Source organism: Mus musculus, chromosome 5 (genome assembly GCF_000001635.26).
Source record: "Mus musculus strain C57BL/6J chromosome 5, GRCm38.p6 C57BL/6J".
NCBI classification, from domain to species: Eukaryota; Metazoa; Chordata; class Mammalia; order Rodentia; family Muridae; genus Mus; species Mus musculus.
This window is the reverse complement of record NC_000071.6, coordinates 124,462,498-124,473,474: the sequence shown is the minus strand read 5'-3', so window position 1 is coordinate 124,473,474 and position 10,977 is coordinate 124,462,498. Positions and strand designations below refer to the sequence as shown.

General features: G+C 46.7%; 1 protein-coding gene and 1 pseudogene across 1 annotated transcript in view; one reads left to right on the top strand and one right to left on the bottom strand.

The window, feature by feature from the left end:
* Rilpl2 (Rab interacting lysosomal protein-like 2) overlaps nt 1-10,210 on the top strand; it is a 14,971-nt gene extending 4,761 nt beyond the window's left edge. Inside the window, exons 2-4 of the mRNA NM_030259.1 lie at nt 3,626-3,777; nt 4,784-4,888; nt 9,664-10,210. Coding sequence (NP_084535.1) covers nt 3,626-3,777; nt 4,784-4,888; nt 9,664-9,694 — 288 coding nt within the window. The 3' untranslated portion in view covers nt 9,695-10,210. The remainder of the gene's footprint in view (nt 1-3,625; nt 3,778-4,783; nt 4,889-9,663) is intronic.
* On the bottom strand, nt 490-1,053 carry Gm15621 (predicted gene 15621; annotated as a pseudogene).
* Nucleotides 10,211-10,977: the final 767 nt, after the last annotated feature.

Here is a 10,977-nt window from a genome sequence, read left to right as displayed (position 1 = left end):
TTATTTATTGTTGCTTTTTGCTTTTGTTTAGTGCAGTTGTCTCATTGGATTCCCTAGGCTGGCCTCATGTGCTCTCCCTGTCACCGCCTTTGGGTAACTGTCCCAGACAGGTGCCGATGTGCCCAGTTTGCTTTCTGTCTCTGTGCATTGACCTATTGTAGGCGGTTCACCTCATCACATTCTTTCCCTTCTTTGTGACAGGTTCTCTAGCCCTGGCAAATCTCGGACCTACTATGTAGCTAAAGCTGGCCTTGAACGCCTAGTCCTCCTGCTTCTGCTTCCTAAGTGCTGGCGTGACAGGTCTTAGCCAGCATGCCCAGCCTCATACAATTAGCATCTTAGTATTCCTCCCCCTCACTCCTTCTTCTTCTCTTTCTGAAATGTAATTTCAAAATTCAGGTAGTATTAAGGTAGGTGACTTAACCCCCCACCCCCCCACCCAACTTCCCCTGCCCTCAGTATCTAACCTTCCCTGGAAAGATTTTTTTTTTCTTATTTAGTTTTTATTCATAATCATAAGCTTAACTTTACAATCCAGCTAGACTTGAAGGGGAATGAGGAAAACCCAAAGAACTTCAGTGAGAGCAGAGATTATAGGACATTGCCAGCAGATGGGGTAGGGACGCTCTCCTGAGCTACTGAAGGAATGGCTTGATGGGTAAAATGCCTACAAGTCAAAAGAAATTAGAGTTGTCCACAGTCAGAAATGGTGATCTTCTTGCTGGTCTTGCCTTCTTGGACCCAAAACGCTCCATGGCTTCCATAATGTTCATGGCTTCTTTTACCTTCCCAAAGACCACTTGCTTGCCATCCAGCCATTCAGTCTTGGCAGTGCAGATAAAAAACTGGGAACCATTTGTGTTTGGTCCAGCATTTGCCATGGACAAGATGCCAGGACCTATATGCTCCAGGATGAAGTTCTTATCCTCAAATTTCTCTCTGTAGATGGACCTGCCACCAGTGCCATTATGGCGTGTAAAATCCCCACCCTGGCACATGAACCCTGGAGTAATTCTGTGAAAGGAGGAACCTTATAGCCAAATCCTTTCCCTCTTGGAAAGATTTTTGACGATCCTTCCCTGTGAAGATCTGTGAGGGCTAGCCCTCAGGGAGAAGCCCACGGCTGTGGTTATGCCTAGTTTTGCAGCTACGTGATGGCCACGCTGCCTCACAGCTTCTTGGTGACTTTCCTGCAGTGCAGCTGAAAAGTTGAACATAAACCAGAAGGAGAAGAGCTTCTCTGGCCATGGTGCTGCGTGTCAGTCAGCCCCGAAGCCAGGAGGCAGAAGCAGGAGGGTTCCTATGAGATCAGGCAGAGCTGCAGAGTGCGATCTGGACTTAAAAGACCAAAAATCAACCAAATGAAACAAAATGAAAAGTCCCAAAACTGCCAGGCATGGTGGTGTATGCCTATAATCCCAGTACTCAGGAGGCAGAGGCAGGCAGATCTCAGAGTTTGAGGACACCCTGGTCTACAGAGTGAGTTCCTGGATAGCTAAGGCTACACAGTGAGGCCCTGTCTCAAAAACAAGCAATCCCTCCCCCCAAAGAAAACCTGATTTTTAAAAAAGATTTATTTATCTATTTTATGTATATGAGTACACTGTAGCTGTACAGATGGTTGTGAGCCTCCATGTGGTTGCTGGGAGTTGAATTTAGGACCTCTGCTCACTCTGGCCCAAAGGTTTATTCTTTTTTTTTGGGGGGGGGGGTTCGAGACAGGGTTTCTCTGTATAGCCCTGAATGTCCTGGAACTCACTTTGTAGACCAGGCTGGCCTCGAACTCAGAAATCCTCCTGCCTCTGCCTCCCGAGTGCTGGGATTAAAGGTGTGTGCCACCATGCCTGGCCAAAGATTTATTTATTATTATACGTAAGTACACTGTAGTTGATTTCAGACACACCAGAAGAGGGCATCAGATCCCATTACAAGTGGTTGTGAGCCACTATGTGGTTACTGGGAATTGAACTCAGGACCTTCAGAAGAGTAGTTAGTCAGTGCTCTTACCCGCTGAGCCATCTCACCAGCCCCCAAACCAGGGATTTTTGTTTGTTTATTTTTTTCATCCTTGAGGTAGTGCTAGTGGGGAGCTGAGCCTAATGCCCCTCCCCCAGGCTGGCTGGCTAGCTTCCTTCCTTCCTTCCTTCCTTCCTTCCTTCCTTCCTTCCTTCCTTCCTTTCTTTCTTTCTTTCTTTCTTTCTTTCTTTCTTTCTTTCTTTCTTTCTTTCTTTCTTTCTTTCTTTCTTTCTTTCTTTCGAGGCAGGGTCTCTGTGTACTTTTGGTTGTCCTAGAACTCCCTATTGTAGACCAGGCTGGCTTTGAAATTACAGCATTCCACCTGCGTTTGCCTCCTGAGTACCAGGATTAAAAATTTTTGCCACCATGACTGGCCTAATTCTTGTTTTATTCTATGGACTCAGAAACTGGTAAAACATTTCCCAAGCACCCTTCAGCCGCCCAGGGAGTGACTTGGAAAGTCCTGAGTCAGCGTTCTATTTTTTTTTTTTAATTGAGGAATTTTTTTTCTGTGAACTTGGAAATTTTCCACTGTCTTGTTATTGGAGGTGAGAGTTCTGAGCCGAATGTATAACTGACGCACCACTAAGGAAGTCTGTGAATGTTTGTAAGCTTTCAGCTTCACCTGAGGCAATGGAATGTAGCCCTGAGACCAGAAACACAGCAGCAGTGTGACTCTGTCCCATGGGAGTCACGTTGGGTTTTTGTATGACATGATACATTGGATCTTGTGACTGTTGTGGTTCAGTGGTTTTTTTTTTGGACATTTTCAGTGATGGGGAAGGTACCCCCTGGCTTCACATGTATGAGGCAGGCCTTTAGTGCTCAGCATCTTCCTCCTTTTTTTTTTTTGTTTTTTTGTTTTTTTGTTTTTTTGTTTGTTTTTTCGAGACAGGGTTTCTCTGTATAGCCCTGGCTGTCCTGGAGCTCACTTTGTAGACCAGGCTGTCCTCAAACTCAGAAATCCACCTGCCTCTGCCTCCCTAGTGCTGGGATTAAAGGCGTGTGCCACCACGCCCGACTATCTTCCTCCTTTTTAATTAACAAATTAATTAAAAAGTTATATTTATTTTATGTATGTGAGTACACTGTAGCTATCTTCAGACACACCAGAAGAGGGCATCAGAATCCATTACAGATGGTTGTGAGCTACCATGTGGTTGCTGGGAATTGAACTCAGGACCTCTGGAAGAGCAGTCGATGCTCTTAACCACTGAGCTATGTCTCCATCCCTAATGTATTTACTTTCATTTCATCTGTATGGGTGTATTACCTGTGTGTATATGTGTGCACCACATGTGTTTGCTTAATGCCTCTGGAGGCCAAGAGAGGGTGTTAGATCCCCTGGAACTAGAGTCACAAATGTTTGTGAACGGACATGTGAGTCCTTAGGTACCCAATCTGGGTCCTTCGAAAGAACTCTGAGTACTCTCAACTGCAAAACCATCTCACCAGCCCTATATGCTGGTTTTCATCGATGAATCCTATCCATTCCTGTGTCTTATCATTTCAATATTCGAGTCCTTCTCAGTTTGAGCAGTAGTGGGTCCCTTCAGAGACCAGTGCGGCCCATCATGGTGACTGAGCCTGTTGGTATGTTGTCTTTCAGGTAAACTTGGGACCGGACAAGATGGTAGTGGATCTGACAGACCCCAACCGTCCCCGCTTCACTCTGCAAGAGCTGAGGGAGGTGCTGCAGGAGCGAAACAAGCTCAAGTCGCAGCTGCTGCTGGTGCAGGAGGAACTGCAGTGCTACAGGAGGTGGGCTCCCCATGGTGGCTTTGGATACTCACCACATCACAGACTGGCTACTGTGCTCACTCACCCTGTTTACTGAACACCCACTATGTGCCAGGCACCAAGCAGAGCACACAGCTGCACAGCACCAGACAGTGTGGGCCCTTGGTGGCAAAAGGTCCTTGACAGTCTAACGGGAAGATGTGTGCAGGCATATGGGCAGGGGTGGTGCAAGTGTTTGATCCCAGCCTTGGAAGGCAGAATCAAGTGGATCTCTGTGAGTTCTAGGCGAGCATGGTTTATAGAGAGGATTCTAAGGACAGCTAAGACTACACAGAGAAACCCTGTCTTCTCAGGGAGAAAAAAAAAAGGAAATTTAGGCTGGAGGTGTGTGAGGGGGGTGCCCGTTATTCTAGCACTCCAGAGGTAGAAGCAGGAAAGTCATAAATGTCTCCACAAACAAACATGAAAGAGGTCTGTGCATGGGCAGTCATCCATACCTGTAAACCTAATGTACGTCTGGACGATTGTGAGTTCAAGTCATCCTGAGCTGTATAATAAGACCCTGATTCAAGACAACAGGGTCAGCTGGGCGGTGGTGGCGCACGCCTTTAATCCCAGCACTTGGGAGGCAGAGGCAGGTGGATTTCTAAGTTCGAGGCCAGAGGCCAGCCTGGTCTACAAAGTGAGTTCCAGGACAGCCAGGGCTATACAGAGAAACCCTGTCTCGAAGGAAAAAAAAAAAAAGACAACAGGGCCAGCCTTGATAGAACACCCCTTTAATACCAGAGCTCAAAGGACAGAGGCAGCTGGATAGATCTCTGTAAGTTAGAGGCCAGCCTTGTCTACATCATGTGACTTTGTCTCAAAATACATGACGAGGACAACGGGTGCCTTATTTTGTTTATTTCTGGTGTCAAGGGATGGAATCTAAGGCATGGTGTGTACCAAGCATGTGCCCTACCACTGAACTAAGACCCTAGGAAAGCAAGACGGAGTACAACTATTGACTCGCCTCCTGTCTCCCCAGTGGTCTACTTCCACCCAGAGAAACTCCAGGAGGAAGAAGAGAGAAGGATGCTGTGGTTGCCATGGGCAACGGCGAGAAGGAGGAGAGGACCATTATGAAGAAGCTGTGAGTCACCTGGATGCCCTGCTACATCATGAGCATGAGAGCTTGTGGGTTGGGAAGGGGAGGTTCTTCTCTCTCCTGGGATGTGGTTGCAGCCAGTAGGAAAGTTCCGTGCCCTTTTATAGCTGGAACGGTACCAGGAGGAAGTCTGGGCATTGGACAGATCCTGGCAAGGTGTGGGCAAGATTCTGCTCTCACTGAGCGAGAATCTGTCTCACTCAAGTACTTTGAGTCATAATGTTATTGATATCATAATTCCTCCTAGGTGAACTATTCTATATTCTAGGTTTTACCTTGCCATGGTCAACTAGGGTCTAAAAAATATTAAATGGAATATTCCAGAAATAGTTGAGTTCTCAGCCAGGTGTGGTGGAGCAGACCTTTATTCCCAGCACTTGGAAGGCAGAGGGATCGCTGAGTTCATCACCAGCCTGGTCTTCAGAGTGAGTTCCATGACAGTCAGGGCTCTGTTACAGAAAGGAAACCCTGTATTGAGAAACAAGAGAAAAAAAAAATTTTTTTTAAAGTAGTAAATTTTCAGTTGCACTCTGTTGTAAGCAGTGTGATGAAATATTTTACCTCCCACCATGTCCAGTTTGGGTAATAGGCCATGTGGTTGTCTTTTCGAAGCCAGGCTGTCTCCACCTTCTGCCCAGTCATCAGTTCTAGAGCCATCTCAGTTATGGGTCAAGGGTTATGGGCCTAGAGTAGAGTCTGTGTGCTAGTGAACCCTTTGTTAGCATGGCTCCAAGGTGGGAGGGCCTGATATCAGCCAGCAACTTGGTGTGCTAAAAGTAAGTCTCTGTATAAGTAAGTCTCTGTTAGTGCAGTACACATCTCTCTAATAAGGAGGAGGAGGAGGGTTGGGCTAGAGAGATGACTGTGCAGTTAAGAGCATTTGTTGCTCGTCTGTTCTGACAGGTGTCTTAGTTGGCCTTTTTTTTTCTTTTTTTTGGGTTTTTGGTTTTTGGTTTTTCGAGACAGGGTTTCTCTGTGTAGCCCTGGCTGTCCTGGAACTCACTTTGTAGACCAGGCTGGCCTTGAACTCAGAAATCTACCTGCCTCTGCCTCCCAAGTGCTGGGGTTAAAGGCGTGCGCCACCACCACCCCGAACTTAGTTGGCCTTCTATTGCTAGGATGAAATGCTGAGAGCAAAAGCACCTTGGGGAAGAAAGGGTTTGTTTTACTCCCACTTCCATCCAACAGTTAATAATCTAAAGCACTCAGGGCGGTGTTGTGTGACCATACTTTTCCTGGGGAGATGGAACACACGTCTACTCACCTCAGATAGGGACTCCCCAGCAGACCAAAATACAGATACCACCAAAGTCCATCCAACTTGGTGAACCATGAGTTTTCCTGGGGTTACTTACAGGAGTATGGGGGGAGGGATTACTTATGGGAGCAGAAATGACTCAGACAGCTGCAACACCAAGATTCATCCCAGCATGGGTGACAGCTCACAAAAGCTGGGAACCGGGAGCACACTGCGGCAGTCAGCTGGGAGAACAACAGACTGGAGAGTGTCCTTTCCTGGTCCCTCAGTTAGCGTCTGGAAGCCTCTTCCAGGGAGCAAGACTGGTTCTCAGGGTCTTCTTTGCAGTTTGTCTCAGAGGGATTCTCAGCTTTTATCGCTTACTCTGGCAGGGACCTAGTGAATCTGGTCAGTTTCAGGCACTTCCTGAAGAAGCTTTTTTTTGAGTTGTTTACCTTCCTGCCTCTAAGGAATTTCCCTGCAAAACTGAAGCTAGAATTCAAAGGCAGGAGAACCTGGAGGCAGGACCTGAAGTTGAGGCCATAGAGGAGTGCTGCTAACTGGCTTGCTCAGCCTACTTATGGAACCCAGGCCCATCAGCCCAGAGCTGGCACCACCCACAGTGGCTGGATCTTCCCATTCACAAATTAAGAAAACGCCCTGAAGGCTTTCTTATAGAAAATTTTTTTTAAGATTTATTTATTATTATACATAAGTACATTGTAGCTGACTTCAGATGCATCAGATCTCATTATGGATGGTTGTGAGCCACCATGTGGTTGCTGAGATTTGAACTCAGGACCTTCAGAAGAACAGTCAGTGTTCTTACCCGCTGAGCCATCTCACCAGCCCATTGTTTTGTTTTTCAAGACAGGGTTTCTTCATGTAATCCCAGCTGTCCCAGGCTGGCCTCTGCCTCCTGGGTGGCACCTTAAAAGTGTGTGCCTTACCACCAGGATCCAACCACCCACTTTGCTTGTTTTTTCAAGACAGGGTTTCTCTGTGTAGCTCTGGCTATCCTAGAACTAGCTCTGTAAACCAGGCTGGCCTGGAACTCTGAAATCTGTCTGTCTCTGCCTCCCGACTGCTGGGATCAAAGGTGTGTGCCACCATGGCCTTTCTTCTTTCCTTTCCTTCCTTTGACCATTTTCATGTGCCCTCCCTGTATTTCTCCAAAATTCAAGGCTTCTATTTTTTAAATTGTACGTGCCGTGTGCGTGCATGTACACACACACACACACACACACACACACACTCCTAAATACATAAACACAACCTGACCGGTCTGTAATATGTTACTTGCATGTATATAATTTCAGGGTTGACCATTGGCATTGGGAAGCCAATTTGGGGCTCTTCTTTTGGAAATACTCCCCCTACCCCCCTCAGTATTCCTCAGCTGCTGTCTCCTACATTAAAAAAAAAATCTTTTTGAGACAGGGTTTCTGTGTAGCCCTGGCTGTGCTGGGATTAAAGGTGTGTATCTTTATCCTACATTGTAATGGAATGCTCTTCCACTGAGCTGCAGTACCAGCTCTCTTTTTATTTTGCATTTAAAAAAAAAAAAAACCAGGTGTGGTGGTGCACGCCTTTAATCCCAGTACTTGGGAGGCAGAGGCAGGTGGATTTCTGAGTTCGAGGCCAGCCTGGTCTACAAAGTGAGTTCCAGGACTGCCAGGGCTATACAGAGAAACCCTGTCTCGGAAAAAAAAAAAATCTGTGACAGATTCTTACTAAAAGTTGCCCCAGACTGGCCTCCTGCCTCTACCTCCCAAGCGCTGAGGTTACAGATGTGTGTCACCACAACTACACCCAGCTTGGGGTCCCTGTTCTTCATGAGAGGGAAACACAGTGGGGGCTCTAAGCAGTCTAGCAGCATCATTATGCTGGGCTGTCTGTGCTCTGGGGAGGCTCTGGTATTTCCCCCTTTTCTATATATCTCCGTCTAAACAAAGCCCCCAGAAGCCAGAAACCATTTCGTTCAGCGTCCCCTTTGAGACTTCTTTGAGCCAGCCAATTCATGGGCATTTGAGCCAAATATGGCAAAAGTAAAATGTCTGTGGTCAGGAGGCTGTAGCTTCCCATCAGATAAGCTGATTAACCAGGTGGAGAAGGGAAGGAGCTAGGAGACAGGTGACTTTCCAAGTAAGTAGGTCAAGCTAAGGATTTTTGTTTGTCTTGAAAACAGCAGGAGCCAGGGCATGGCTTTGTGAGTGACTGGGGCCTGGGTTAGCAGAGGAGGCCAAGTGTACTCACCCCTGTGGTTTGAGTTGTTCCCAGTCTTTTGTTTTTCAAGATAGGATTTCTCTGTGGAGCTCTGGTTGTCCCAGAACTCCCTCTGTAGTCCAGGCTGGCCTTGAACTCAGAGATCTGCCTGCCTGTGGCTGCCTCCTGAGGACTGGGATTAAAGGCTTGTGCTACCAGTGCCCTGTTTGGTTATCTGTTCGAACAGCTCTCTCTCAGGTGTTTTTCATCATGAAGATTTGTCTTCAAATTATAGTTGACGTTGAAAAGCCATTTTACCCCCTCTCTACCATTGAAACCCCTAAAAACAAAAACCAGAGGCCAGTGTGTGACAGGAGTTAGGAAGATGGTTGCTCAGGTCAGTACCCAGCTTGGCTTGTTCCAAAAGACCTCAAATTTTTCATCTATAAAATAGGAATGTTAATCATGCAGAATTATATGAGTGTGAAATTAGCCAAAGATGGAAGCATCTAGAACAATGCTGTCCTACTAGAGGCCCTGAACAAAACATTATTTAAAAGATGGTCTGAGGACAGGTGTGGTGGTGCAAGCCTTTAATCCCAGCACTTGGGAGGCAGAGGCAGGCGGATATCTGAGTTCGAGGCCAGCCTGGTCTACAGAGTGAGTTCCAGGAGAGCCAAGACTACACAGAGAAACCCTGTCTTGAAAAAAAACCAAAAAAAGAAAAAAAGAAAAAAAGGAAAAAAAAAAAAAAAAAAAAAAAAAAGATGGTCTGTGGTGGTTCACACCTTTAATCCCAGCACTTGGGAGGCAGAGGCAGGCAGATTTCTGAGTTCGAGGCCAGCATGATCTCTAGGATGAGTACCAGGATGGCCAGGGCTATACAAAGAAACTCTGTCTCAAAATAAACACAAAAAAACCCAACAACAATAACAAATAACAATAAAGAAAGGGTCTCTCTTACATAGTTCTGACTGTCCTGGAACTTGCTATGTAGACCAGGCAGACCTCAAACTCAGAGATACTTTCTGTGTCTCTGAAGTGATGGTATCAAAGGTTTGAGCTACCACCCCTGTCTCCTGGACAAATTTATGTTTAATTAAATTTACTTATTTGGTTATTGATGAGTGCTCATACCACAGCAGATGTGTGGAGGTCAGACAGCAAATTATTCTCTTCCTAGGGATCAAGCTCAGACTGTCAGGCTGGGGGCGAATACCTACACCCACTGTAGTATCACCCAGGCCTCTGAATGGATGCAGTCCACAGCCTGCATGCCCGTCTTTTACCATGCTCTCTCACTCTTTCTGTCACACAGGTTCTCTTTCCGGTCAGGGAAGCATACCTAGACTGAAAACCATCACCAAGATGGTGACCCTCTTGACTTGAGAAGACAATTGCCAATATGCCTTCTGGAACCACCTTCCTGTGTCAGGAATGTGCCTTGGCTTGCTCCTGCACAGAGCAGTCAGAGGAAGATGCTCCCTCCCATGGCTCACCTGCTCTCTGGGGACAGACCTGGACAGTCAGTAAGCTTTGGCCAGGCCAAATGAGGCCAATACTGAGAACTGGAGAAAGCAAAGGAACAGAGTGTGTGGCTGCATCCCGCCTCCTCCACACATGGACAGAGGCCTCTGGCCTGTGGCTCGTTCCTGCCTCCGTGATTATCTGGTCCTTAGCACGTGGCCGGGAGCGATGGAAAAGCAGGAACATATGGAATCATCGCCTTGACTGATATTTGATGAATACTTGATCTCTCTCATTCAACTTTTCTTTATACAATGTTTGTATTAAAGTGAAAAGACTTTTATAATGTCTATTACTGTTTCTTAAAATAATAAAGATGGTGTATATGCAGGTGGGAATACAACGCATGTGTATCCAACTGAACCCAAGTAAGGTGTCAGCCAGGGAGGCTGCCTCTCCACACTGAAGGAAATGCCAAAGATCTGATTCAAAGGCGACTTGGGGCTTTTGAGCACAAGAGTAGTGCAAACAAAGTACTTCTCATTACTAAAGCAAGCAAAATATCAGATGTCGTTCCACTGAGACTGGTGTTACATAGACTGTTAGCTGCCATGTGGGTGCTGGGAATTGAACCTGGGTCCTCACGCAGAGCAGTCAGCACTCTTCACTACTGAACCATCCTCCCAGTCCCCAGAGGACTTTTTGGGTTTTTTTTGAGACAGGGTTTCTCTGTGTAGCCCTGGCTGTTCTGGAACTCACTTTGTAGACCTTCAACTCCGAAATCCGCCTGCCTCTGCCTCCCAAGGGCTGGGACTAAAGGCGTGCGCCACCACCGCCTGAGGCAGTTTTAGACTGCCATTGTGCTGCAGCATGTTTGTCATTTGTTCTGGGCTCCTGGACTGCTGGCACACTGGGGTACTCTTCAGTCTCTGCCTCCTCCTCCCTGTTGGAGCCCTGGTTGGTTTGTGATGCCAGCACCAGGAATTATCAGTTATTTCAAGCCAGCCTGGGATACCTGAGACTTTAAGACAATTATAGCAGCTAACATTTAGGGTATATATTACACGTTGCCCATTACCCAGAGGTCCTATATACCCTAACCTTCCCAAGAACCCTCTGAAACTACCCCATAGGTTAATCAGAAGCCAACTTCTAAACGTGCTTG